Source organism: Podarcis gaigeae (genome assembly GCF_964106915.1).
Source record: "Podarcis gaigeae genome assembly, chromosome: 16".
Taxonomy (NCBI): Eukaryota; Metazoa; Chordata; class Lepidosauria; order Squamata; family Lacertidae; genus Podarcis; species Podarcis gaigeae.
This window is the reverse complement of record NC_139693.1, coordinates 13,985,725-13,997,560: the sequence shown is the minus strand read 5'-3', so window position 1 is coordinate 13,997,560 and position 11,836 is coordinate 13,985,725. Positions and strand designations below refer to the sequence as shown.

The 11,836-nt window shown below is 47.4% G+C and overlaps 1 protein-coding gene and 1 long non-coding RNA gene across 10 annotated transcripts in view; one reads left to right on the top strand and one right to left on the bottom strand.

The window, feature by feature from the left end:
- Positions 1–412: 412 nt before the first annotated feature.
- CATSPER1 (cation channel sperm associated 1) overlaps positions 413–11,836 on the bottom strand; it is a 13,006-nt gene continuing 1,582 nt past the window's right edge. The window contains exons 1-12 of one of the 9 annotated variants that reach the window (XM_083716308.1): positions 11,297–11,825; positions 7,185–7,409; positions 6,388–6,501; positions 5,544–5,703; positions 5,125–5,216; positions 4,608–4,751; positions 4,316–4,379; positions 3,603–3,675; positions 2,819–2,876; positions 2,216–2,306; positions 1,295–1,409; positions 413–581 (exon numbers count right to left, since the gene is read on the bottom strand). In XM_083716308.1, coding sequence (XP_083572434.1) covers positions 552–581; positions 1,295–1,409; positions 2,216–2,306; positions 2,819–2,876; positions 3,603–3,675; positions 4,316–4,379; positions 4,608–4,751; positions 5,125–5,216; positions 5,544–5,703; positions 6,388–6,501; positions 7,185–7,409; positions 11,297–11,423 — 1,293 coding nt within the window. In that variant the 5' untranslated portion in view covers positions 11,424–11,825 and the 3' untranslated portion in view covers positions 413–551. Of the gene's footprint in view, positions 582–1,294; positions 1,410–2,215; positions 2,307–2,818; positions 2,877–3,602; positions 3,676–4,315; positions 4,380–4,607; positions 4,752–5,124; positions 5,217–5,543; positions 5,704–6,387; positions 6,502–7,184; positions 7,410–8,099; positions 8,202–9,094; positions 9,523–9,614; positions 9,962–10,711; positions 11,156–11,296; positions 11,826–11,836 lie in introns of those variants that run through there. The other 8 variants (XM_083716304.1, XM_083716305.1, XM_083716309.1 and 5 more) reach the window with 8 other exon arrangements.
- LOC310833682 overlaps positions 11,191–11,836 on the top strand; it is a 12,664-nt gene continuing 12,018 nt past the window's right edge. Inside the window, exon 1 of the long non-coding RNA XR_014558878.1 lies at positions 11,191–11,322. This is a non-coding gene — a long non-coding RNA (uncharacterized lncRNA). The remainder of the gene's footprint in view (positions 11,323–11,836) is intronic.

Sequence of the window (11,836 nt, the reverse complement as noted above, 5' to 3'; positions counted from 1 at the left end):
ACATAACAGCCAGCTTGTGAAGCTAAAAACCTGTCCAAATAAAAATGTTTTCGTCCATTGGTGAAAACTCATCATTTCACACCCACACCATACATTTAGAACCTCCCCAGCCCTCCAATAATCCTGTGAACTGTAATATGTTAAGGGTGCTGAGAACTATAATTCTGTGAGGAGTAAACTTCACTTCCCATTACCCTCCCTTTTATGGGGAAAAGGCACAACTGTTCAAGCGGTACAAAATATGATTTAAATATATGGTGTGAGTCTAACCTTAAAATATGCCTCCCTTGCTAAGGAGTTCCAGAGCTTGAGGAGCTTCCTACAGTCCTCTGAGGGGCAAAGTCAAGCATTCAAAACAGATTCTGCAACTTATTTATGTCAAACCCAGCAAATATAGTTGTGCTCAACAGATAGATGAAAAGTCATTTAATAAACATAACACAATGTATAAAACAAGTGAGAAATCAATAAAACTTCAAGCTATCTTGACCCTTTAACTGAAGCCTCCAGGAGCAGGTGAAGTCTAGTTTGGGAACACCATGAAAACATCTTCATTTGGAAAGGTAATCATGTTCAGCTGTCTGTAAATGGAGGTTAAAAAAAGAAGTCTGATCCAAGATTATTTATTACACTTTATCCCACTCGTTCCAGCATGGTATAATGGTTAGGGTGTTGGACTAAGGTTTGAGAAACCAGGATTGAAATCCTCACTCAAGGCACTTGCTCAAAATTCATAATGTGCCCACTGGTGCAAAAAAGTTTGGCAACCTTTGGTCTATGCTCTCAGTGCAAAGGTGGGAAATTGTTGTCCTTCAGATGTTGTTAGACTAACTCCCATCATTCCCAGGTCATTGGCCATGCTGGCTGGGGCTGATGGGAGCTGGAGTCCAGTAGCATCTGGAGGGCCCACACATATCTCCCGTCCCTGCCTTAGGAAATGGATATATTTCATTCTCTCCAGCCCCACTGAACAATGAAGAGTACAAAGAGGTTAAGCTTGATCTCACTGAGCTCCTTTGAGGAAAGAAAGAGCATCTCTTCATAGGAGGCAAGCCTGAGAAAAAGAGATTAATTTCAGTGGACTCTCCTACCCAGTGCTTTTTGTCCTGGCGGCATGTGCCTGTCACCTTCTTTTTTCAAATCAGAGTGTCGCACCTCCTTCCCGAAGCCTGGAAAGCTTCTGTCCGGCTTAGGGAGGGAGGGACGATACTCTGGCAGTACCCAAGAGCCCTCTATTTCATGCTGAATACTGGCACCCTTTTTTCGGGGGGGGGGGGGCAAACACTGTTCCTACCTCAAAGAAAGTGTCTAATATCTTGTCAGTGGTGGATGCCTGAGACTGGAACTGCTGTTGGTTTGTCTCAATTGCTGTCATTAGTCGAAAGTAGAAGTAGAGATATTCCCACTCCCTAGACAAAGAAGGAAATATCATTGGGGGTACCAAACAGCTTGGGACAGAAGTACTGATAAGAGCATCTCCCCCAGTACAGTATTAACTATTTCAGGCCCTATAATCAGTGGAGGAGGCCCTGTTGGAGCAAGTGCTGCCTGGCTGGTGCTCACTTGCGGCAGCGTCTTCTCAGAGGTGATTCCCTACTTGTGGAATGCTCTTCCTGGTGAGATGCATCTGTCCACCTCATAATTAACATTTAGGAGGGATGTTAAACTGTTACTTTTCAACCAGGCATTTCATAACTGAAAGATACCGTTCCTGGCAACATTGTAATTATTAGCTGGAACTGTTTTTAAATGTTGTTTAGATATTCTTAACATTTTTATTCTAATGTTTATTCTACTGCTAAATTATTTTGCTCCGCCACTTTTGGTTGTCTGAGGGGAAGGTCTTCCTTATTACTACAGTGGTACCTCTACTTACAAACAAAATTCGTTCCAGAGGCCCGTTCTTAACCTGAAACTGTTCTTAACTAGAGGCGTGCTTTTGCTAATGGGGCCTCTCGCTGCCGCTGCACCGCCAGCACACAATTTCCGTTCTCATCCTGGGGCAAAGCTCTCAACTCGAGGTAACTCTTCCAGGTTAGCGGAGTTTGTAACCTGAAGTGTTTGTAACCTGAGGGGTTTGTAACTGAAGGTACCACTGTACTGATATTTGGAAGCCTCTGTGGAACTCCGTTTTCTTCTCTTCCGCTGAAGAGCAAGCTAAAAAAAATGTTGCAAGTAGATACGTTTTCTTCTATTGGCTGCTGCGCTTCCTCACCTGTCCATCAACTCAAGGCTGCCATATTTTCCCATGACTGTCTGTCTGAATAATTCCTCCTCCTTTTCCTCTTTTGCTTGGGGCTTATCTGCTGTAGGGCAAAAGAAGACTTGCCAGCATGCATAGCTTGGCTTCAATGTTAAGAATCATCCTCCTCCCTCTGAACTTGAGGTTGTAATCAGTGTTCATCCTACTCAGAGTATATCCATTGAATTGAATGGACATAACTAACTTAGGCTCCTTCATTTCAGGTTCAGTTGATGAGTGGGGCACACAAAGGAGCCTGCATTTTGCAAGCTGCTTGAAGGAGAACTCAGCCAAACTGGGCCAAACCCCGCCCCGGTTCACCAGCACAGCAAGGGCAGCTAATGTGATGTGAGCTGATTGGCAAATAGGCATGGTTTGTGGGTGGGGAATGGCCTTGTGGGTCAAACTGGACCACACTCAAGGAGCAGGTGTGGCCTGCAGGGAAAGTCCAAGGAGCTAATATAAATATTTGGAGGGCAACATTCGGGCCTGAGGTTCCTCACCCCTGCATTAAAGGTTCTAAGCCTGAGCCCAGTCTCAAAGCCTGCTACCCATCTCCCCAAACACTCTTGTCACCTGCTGCTTTGCCAAAAACATCATCTGCGATACTGCTCTCCTTCAGTTCGACCCATTTCTGTCAATTGGAGAAAGAAATACAACTCAGTGACTGGAATGCTCATCCTGGCAGCCCCAGCCCCAGCTATTCCCTGTCAACCCCCAGTCTGCATGGGCATAGCCAGGGGGGAGGGGCGGCAGCTGCCCCCTTCCAAATCAAGTAAATAAATATTTTACTAAAAGTATATATTGTAGAAGGGACACGGGTAGCGCTGTGGGTTAAACCACAGAGCCTAGGACTTGACGATCAGAAGGTTGGCGGTTCGAATCCCCATGACAGGGTGAGTTCCCGTTGCTCAGTCCCTGCTCCTGCCAACCTAGCAGTTTGAAAGCACGTCAGTGCAAGTAGATAAATAGGGACTGCTCCGGCGGGAAGGTAAACGGCGTTTCCATGTGCTGCTCTGGTTCACCAGAAGCGGCTTAGTCATGCTGGCCACATGATCCGGAAACTGTCTGAAGACAAACGCCGGCTCCCTCGGCCTACAGAGTGAGATGAGCACGCAACCCCAGAGTCGGTCATGACTGGACCTAATGGTCAGGGTTCCCTTTACCTTTACCTTTTATATATTGTAGAAAAATTTTGACAATTTTTTCTGAGCACTTGAGACCAAAAGAAAGTTTAAAACAACTGTTGAGACATTTCATTCCGAATCTACTAGACAGAACCAGACAGAGGATGATGACAGGTGGGTGTCCAGCCCCACCCATCATGAATCCTGGGTACACCAATGGGAGCTGTGCTGACCTTTTGCCTCTTGAGCTCTTGACGCTTCACCAAAGCCATCTGGAAGTTGTCGACCAGGACTGCAATCACCAGGCTGCAAGAGAAAGTGTATACCTGTAATGGTTCTAGGGGTTGCTCGTGCGTAAATTGTCACCACACCTAGCTGGGTTACCTGGGTGAACCCTTTCTGTCCGGACAGCCACCCATCCGTGGCTGTCTCAATCGCTGGCAGAATCCGTCAGTGGGCGTTTCTTGAACTTCTTCCAGCAAAGAAGCTCTTTGACGCCAAGTCTTCTCCTACTCTCCCTGCGTGCGCGGAAGTCTTCTGCACAGGGGGGGTGGGCAACGGAGGACCCGTGCTCTCCCCGCTGGTCTCCGGCGAGGAGTCCTGGAGCCCCCTCGCCGATTCCCCCATCTGCCCCCCTTCTCCGCTGGTGCTACGCTGATTTCCTTCCCCAGCAGATGGGCTACCTCTCTCCCTACTGGGACCCTCTGGAGCCTTCCCTCCGCCTCTGGCTCCGATGGCAGTTCCCTGACAATACCTAACAGGGATATTGTGAGGATAAAATTCCAGGGTGGTGGTGGTGTGGGCGGGCAGTGAACAATGTATGCTACCTTGAGCACCTTGGAGGAAAAGCATGATATAATAAATGTAATAAATAAACAAACCATCCCTTGACCTCCCATCCAAGGTCCTCTCCAATAAGTCAAAAGCCTGAGGAGCTTATACTTACTTGAGAAGCAAGAAGTACTCCAGAAGGATGTAGACGATCAGGAAGATGATGATGTACCAGGCACCTGGAAAGAAATACACATGGGGCCTGTGAGTGATAATGCTGCCTAGGGGTGGGCTTTTCAGGAAATCTCCATGTTTAACATATTAGCATGGATCTCCCCCCCCCCCAATTATTGTCTTGCTCTTCAATCTTGACACGAGGTTGGGTGGGTTGGGTTTTTTTTAACCGATTGTGCTAAAAATTGTGCTAAGTTCTATGTACCTCCCTGACAAGGATCCTCTTGCCTCACCTGCTTCTTGACAGGTAAGGTAGATGAGGGACCAGTCATCCAAAGTGAAGAGCTGGAAAAGTGTGAAGATGCTGTTGAAGAGGTCTCCAAAGTGTTTTTCGTCAGCTTCATGGAACATGTCACGCAGCACCACGGAAGACATAACTGACAGGTGGAAGGCAGGGCTAAGGAACGAAACAAGGAGCCTTGGAAATGCAGGATTGCGGGAGAGAGAACGCCATTCCTTTGCCTCTTCCAAGGTTTTGTAATTAACCTGTGAAATTCACTCATCATAGGATGACATGACAGAAATCAGTAACAGTAAAATTTTGAGGAGCGGAAGAAGGCAGGTCTCAGTGTTGCCCTTGTTAGAGCTCAGCAGGGAAGAGGAGGAGGAGGAGGATGGGGACAAAACTAGAATTAATGGCCTCTGTCTCTCATTGGCTCTGGCGCCACCTACTGCTGGCCTCCCTGCCTTCTGCCCTACCAGTGCACCTGGATTCTTCCCTCTCCATTCTGCTCTTTCCTGGGAGGATACAGAGGAAACAGAACATGAGGAGAATAATGGCTCCGATGGACTCGCAGGAAAGCAAAAAAGTGCTTGTGACTTCCTTGAGGTTCTGCATCACTCTACGTGGAAAAGCAAATAAAGAAACAGAGAGTTAGGTAGGGTTGTAAGGTCAGTCGCTGTCAATTCTTCTGTCCCACACCCCACCTAAAACCTGGGAAGTTGCTATGGATTCCTCCAGATGACCCATATATTGAGCAATTTACAGTTCCAAATATTTTTTGTGCACAGTGAGAGAAGAATGCTTTCAAGGTACAGGACGGAAGGGTCCTGGAAGCCCTCTTGCAAAATATTGCTGGAAGCCCTCTTGCGAAATATTGACTACTTGGAGGCGCTAAGGAGCTCTTCCATTCCCCTTCCCTCCCCCAGCTAGAAATTTTGGCGCTAACCGGAGGGTGAGCAGGAAGCGGATGGCGCGGATAGCACGGACAGCCTTGCAGATTTTGAGGACCCGGAAGAGCGTGAGTTTGTTGCCGCGGTTGCCTTGTCTGGAGGAGATGAGCAAGGGGAGCAGAAAATCCAGCACCGTCATGCACATAATGAAGAAATCTGGCAAAGGGAAGAAGAGGAAACAGAGAAATTAAGGCAGACCCACATGAAACGGTGCTTCAGACTGTCAGCTGAGCAACATTAAGCTTATACAACTAGTGTAACATTATGGGCATTCCAGAGAAAACAACAACACTTAGTTTAGTACAGTACTTTGCTTAGTACACTGATATTTCGGGTTACATACGCTTCAGGTTACAGACTCCACTAACCCAGAAATAGTACCTTGGGTTAAGAACTTTGCTTCAGGATGAGAACAGAAATTGTGCTCCGGTGGCGTGGCAGCAGCGGGAGGCCCCATTAGCTTAAGTGGTACTTCAGGTTAAGAACTGTTTCAGGTTAAGAACGGACCTCCGGAACAAATTAAGTACAGTACTTAACCTGAGGTACCACTGTACCAACCTTCTCATCATTTGAGAAGGGTCCGCTGTTAGTTCTGCACATGTTGCTATTCTCAGGCAGTCTGCTAATTAAATAGTTTGCCCTGGAATACCATGGTATCAGGCAGGGCTTTTTCTCTCAGCTTGAACTTGCCGAAACTCAGTTCTGGGACCTCTCTGGTGGGCGCCATTGCCATGATAAGAGAACAAGGCAGGCGTCCATGGTGGGTTCCGGCACCTCTTTTTCTAGAAACATAGAACTGGCGTCAACTCCTGTTCATACCCGCACTGCAAAAAGACCCACCAATGTCATTCCACGGGTCGCGGAAATATTCGCAGCCCAACGCAATGAGCTTGAGGACGGCCTCTAACACGTAGACAGAAAGGAAGGCAGGATCCATGGCAGAAAAGAACCATTCTGTTGCAAGGGAGGAGAGAAAGAGAGAACCATTGATTGTGAGAAAGCCACTCTCCTCCATGAAGAAAGCTGTTGTGATCTGTGGAGATGCCCACCACTGAAGAAGGTGAATTGCCTGAGCGGGGAGTGGGGGCAGTAGTCCCTGGTTGAATCTACACAGGAGATAAAGGTGTGGGTACAGGACCACAGATAATGCCGCTAAAGCAGTGGTTCTCAACCTGTGGGTCTCCAGATGTTGTTGGACTACAACTCCCATCACCCCTGAGCTCTGGCCTTGCTAGCTAGGGGTGATGGAAGTTGTAGTTCAACAACATCTAGGGACCCACAAGTTGAGAAAGGCTGCCCTAAAGGCAAGGCCAAACTCTGAAGTGGTCTCAGCAAGGTTCTGAAGCAACTGGCTGGTTTCTATTGGGGATAGGTAGTCACTGACCAGTGTTGCTTCCTGAAAGGTTCAGTGCCTTATTCTGCAGATATAAGGCCCTTGGGTCAATATGGCTTCCAGCTGTGGGGCTCTCTCCTGAGGGCCAGCTGTCAATCTGGGAGCAGAAGTTCTCCTTGGGGCAGGACTGAAGCCCCTGGCCTTATTGAAACCAGAGCATGCTCTGGTTACTACCCAGCATTCAGAAGAAGTCTATGGAGCAGGATTATTTATGAGGAAAGAAACGCCTCTCCTGCGGGCTGACCTCCCCGAATTTCGACCACCGCAAACGTTTGAGCCACCAGCAATACGGTGTTGATGGCAACCACTGAGCAGATTATGAAGTCAAAGATGAAAGACTGAGTCAAGTGGTAGATGATCTCCCTCAGCAAGACGAGGTGCGGGTGGATCTTCTGCCAGGCATACACCACCATCTCTGTCAGCGTCATTCGTCTGTGCTTCCTCTTGCGACGCTGGCGGGCCGGCTTTGCTAGAGTGAGAGAGGGAGGAAGAATCGTTTGAGGGTGAGGGCAGAGGAGGCAGTCATTCCCCTCACCCAGTTTCTCAGAACACATGAGGTTGTCCCCTGCAACAAGGGCCTGGATAGCTCAGTTGGATAGAGTGTGGTGCTGACAATGCCAAGGTTGCAGGTTCAATCCTTGTATGCAACAGCGGCACATTCCTGCATTGCAGAGGGTTGGACTAGATGATCCTCAGAGTCCCTTCCAGCTCTACACTTCTATGATTCTATGATTCCAAGGGACATTGGAGAATCCAGAAGAGAAAGGGAATGGAGGTGAGATTTGCTATGTTTGCTTATTCATTCCTTGCCCAGAACAGAAATTATCCAGTCAGTATTATTGGTAATGGACTAATGTAATGATAATGAGAGTGATTTTGTAATTAAATGATGTAAATGTTCACCGTAGCAAGCAGCAATGCGGATAATTCAGTTTTTGTCAGGAGCCAAACTGCAGTGTAACAGAATCATAGAATTGTAGTTGGAAGGGGCCACGAGGGTGATCTAGTCCAGCCCCCCTGCAATGCAGGAATCTCTCTGCCCAACATGGGGGTTGAACCCACAACCCTGAGATCAGGAGCAGGGGTAGGCAACCTAAGGCCCATGGGCCACAAGCAGCCCATGAGGGTCGTTTAACCGGCCCATGACCTGCTCCCGTACCGAGTCGCCTGCTAAACCAGCGCAGCACAGGAACTCGCTTCTGCAGCGCCGGAAATCACGTCTGCGCAGACGCCAGAAATCACGCACACACACAATCTGGCCTACGGAGGGATCTCCACTAGAGTGAACCGGCCCAGGTGAGGTAAACCTTGCCAACCCCTGATCAAGAGTTTCATGCTGTTCCAGCACAACGGCCTTGGTTCAGTATACATCAACGTCTCTACTCCCATCATTCTGCCCGGACACTGAGGTCCAGCGCTGAGGGCCTTCTGGCGGTTCCCTCCCTGCGAGAAGCCAAGTTACAGGGAACCAGGCAGAGGGCCTTTGAAATATACTCAGAGTTGCAAAGTGATTTCATGCTCTTTATTCAGCTCATAGTGGTGAGGAGGAATGAATGAAAGTCCCCTCAAAGTATCTGCTTTATATACATTATTTACACAATGGGCTGCACATGATTGGCTAATTCTGCAATTCTACTGAAAGCCAATCAGGTTGTGGATTCACTTATATCTGGAGCATGATTGGGTGGTTCCTGCCAACCAATCATACTGCTGCATTGTTCTAGGACCAATCAGACTGCTGCATTCTGAATCCTATTGTTCTAGGACCAATCAGACTGCTGCAATTTGGATCCTATTGTTCTAGGACCAATCAGACTGCTGCAGTTTGGATCCTATTCAACTCAGTACATAACAGCCTTCTTGGTAGTGGTGCCTGCCCTGTGGAACACCCTCCCACCAGATGTCAAAGAGAAAAACAACTACCAGACTTTTAGAAGACATCTGAAGGCAACCCTGTTTAGGGAAGCTTTTAATATCTGAAGAACTATTGTATTTTAATATTTTGTTGGAAGCCGCCCAGAGTGGCTGGGGAAACCCAGCCAGATGGGCGGGGTATAAATAATAAATTATTATTATTATTATTATACCAACTGAGCTTTCCTGCTGAATGTAACAAATTGTGGGTGGGAAAGAAATAAATCCCTTCTTACATACCTCCCTACAGCACCCATGTTGGGGACTAAGTCCCACAGTTCCAAGTACAGTAATCATTCCTGGAATTAAGCTGAGCTCCTCCTCCTCCAGAGGAAACCATGTTAAGTACAGTGATTTAATTTACTGAAATGGGGAATGCTTAAATGTATGAATGTGTGTTTAATTCTGGAATGTTTCCCAGTAACTCTCATGTGATTGGTTAATTCTGTTCACATGGGAGACATCTTATTACATTCTCCATTTTGTTTTGTGTGTGTGACTGACTTGACTGTAATGGCTGCATCTCCATGAACACTGAAGAAAAGAGAGAACTCTCTAAATGCAACACACCCTCCAACATTTCTCTGATGAAAATCGGGACATCCTATTATTATTATACCCCACCCGTCTGCCTGGGTTGCCCCTACCACTCTAGGCGGCTTCCAACATATATAAAAACATAATAAAACATTGAACATTTAAAAACTTCCCTATGCAGGGCTGCCTTCAGAAGTCTTCTAAAGGTTGCGTAGTTATTTACCTCCTTGGCTTGGGAAGTTGCATAACTCCATACCCTCCAACATTTCTCCAGTGAAAATAGGGACGTCCGAAGGAAATGAGGACATTCCAGGATCAAATTTGAAACCGGGATGGCTTCTGTAAATCCAGGGCTGTCCCTGGAAAATAGGGACACTTGGAGGGTCTGATATGCAATAGAGGAGAAGAGTGCTAATGTTTGTCTCTGAATGTATGTGTCAAAAAGAAGTACAGAATCTGATGTTCTCCCAAAGAAGCAGTAAGGAGAAGTCTGCTAGAAGAGAAAAGTGGAAACCTCTTGGAAGGAGCTGCATGGGTTAGCTGGGTAATGTACAGAAGGCTGAGTGCAAGGACTGGAAAGACAGAAAGACAGAGTTAGTTTGAATGTTTATGGAAGAATCTTCAGCTACCGAATTTACTCGAATCTAATGTTCACTTTTTTGGCCAAATTATGTTGCGAATACTAAGGTGCGCGTTAGATTCAATGGCACATTTACATTCACCAGTAGACAGACAGACAGATAGATAGATGATAGATAGATATATCCATCTGTCCATCCATCCATCCATCTATCCATCCATCCATCCATCCATCCATCCATCCATCCATCCACATTTGGTTTCAAGGTTCTGAAAACTGAGGTGCACATTAGATTCGATGGCGCATTAGACTTGAATAAGTACGGTAAGAGGACAAAACAAGTCCCATGCTTGGATAAGCATGTGAACTTAAATATATTCTTCTTTAGCTACGTGTTCTGCAAGTGAAAGCTTTGAATATTTTAAACCTTGTTTTAATTTCAATAAAAGGGTCAGTCTTGCACATGATTTGGCTTCCTAGCGGCAATTTAGCTACTCTGCCAACAGACCAATCTCCATATAAACTTCCCTTCCAACCATCCTGCCAGGGTTTTGGGGAGCTAAGGATCTGGAGCTCTGACTAGAAAAGGCTCCCCGCTCCTGACAGAGACAGCCCTGAGCTCGATGGCCAGGGGTCCAGTTCGGTATAAAGCACATGGCCATCTAAAAATGGTCCGGGAGGTGGGAAGGTCTGCTGCACCTATGTAAAGTCAAACTGCACCCCTGGAATCGCCCCCTCACTTTTGACTCTTATCCCTCCAGGTGCATTCTTGGAACTTCTCCTCGACCTGCTGCTCTGATTGCTGAATCTTCTCGGGTGTTTTCTAGACCCTCTCAAGGAGCGCGACACGGAGGTGACGGCCAGGACCATGGAAGGCTCTGGGTGGGCTGAGGGTAAATACCCAGGCCCAAGGCTGGAAGTCCCAAGCATTCCTGTGCCTGCACCCTGGGCTTGGCCCTGCTCCTGGGTCGGGACCTGCAGCATTTTCTCCATCTGAGGCACAGAGGACATGGCGGGCACGGTGAGGTACCGGTGATCCATGGTGGCGAACTGAAGGAGCCCTCGTGGCTCAGATGTGCCTGCCTAGAAATATCCTCCCAGTCGGCTTCTCCAGTCTGGGCTGTGGCGAACCTGGAACACGGAAGACCCCAGGCTTCCGAATGGGGAGCCTTGGCAGCTCTTTGTGATGCCATTGTGAGTCAAGGCAAAGGATGCCAAGGCAGTCAGAGGCGGTGGTGTTAGCAGTCAGTCTATGGAGCCTAAGGCCCAAGCCACAGATCTCCTGCCCCTCTCCACATTTTTTTTAACCTTTTTTCCCAACTGACCTTTTCTACGTCCGGACAGATACCATGTAAGAAACCAGAACCAATAATAGAAAAGCAAACCAATCCCTCTGCAAAAAGTGTTTGATTTGCTTCTAGAAACTGGTTGGCAACACAGTACTGTACTCATAATCTTCCAACATGCTGGAGACCCAGATTGGGACGCTCCTTTTTTTTGGTCCTGAATTCTCACACGTGCATGTGAACAGAAGGCCAAGAGACGCTCGTTTTTTTGTTTTGTGAAAATGGGGGCTTCAAAGCAGAGGCGCTGGCAACTCCTAGGGGCGCAGGTCCCTTTGTGCCCCCCACCCACCTAATAAAAGCCATGTTTGGACTTCATTTTGCAAGGAATTTGTAACAGGGTTGCTGGAGGGCAAGAGAGCTGGGATTGGGCACAAACCTTCAACTTTCTTTCTTACAGCCCTTGAGACTGGAGTAAGTCCTAGAGCTCTGCTAGGACAAGAGAGGAAGCGGCTCCTGGCTACTTACCATATTTTAGAATTAAACCAGGAGTGCTTAATTCAGATGACTTGGAGGGTAAAG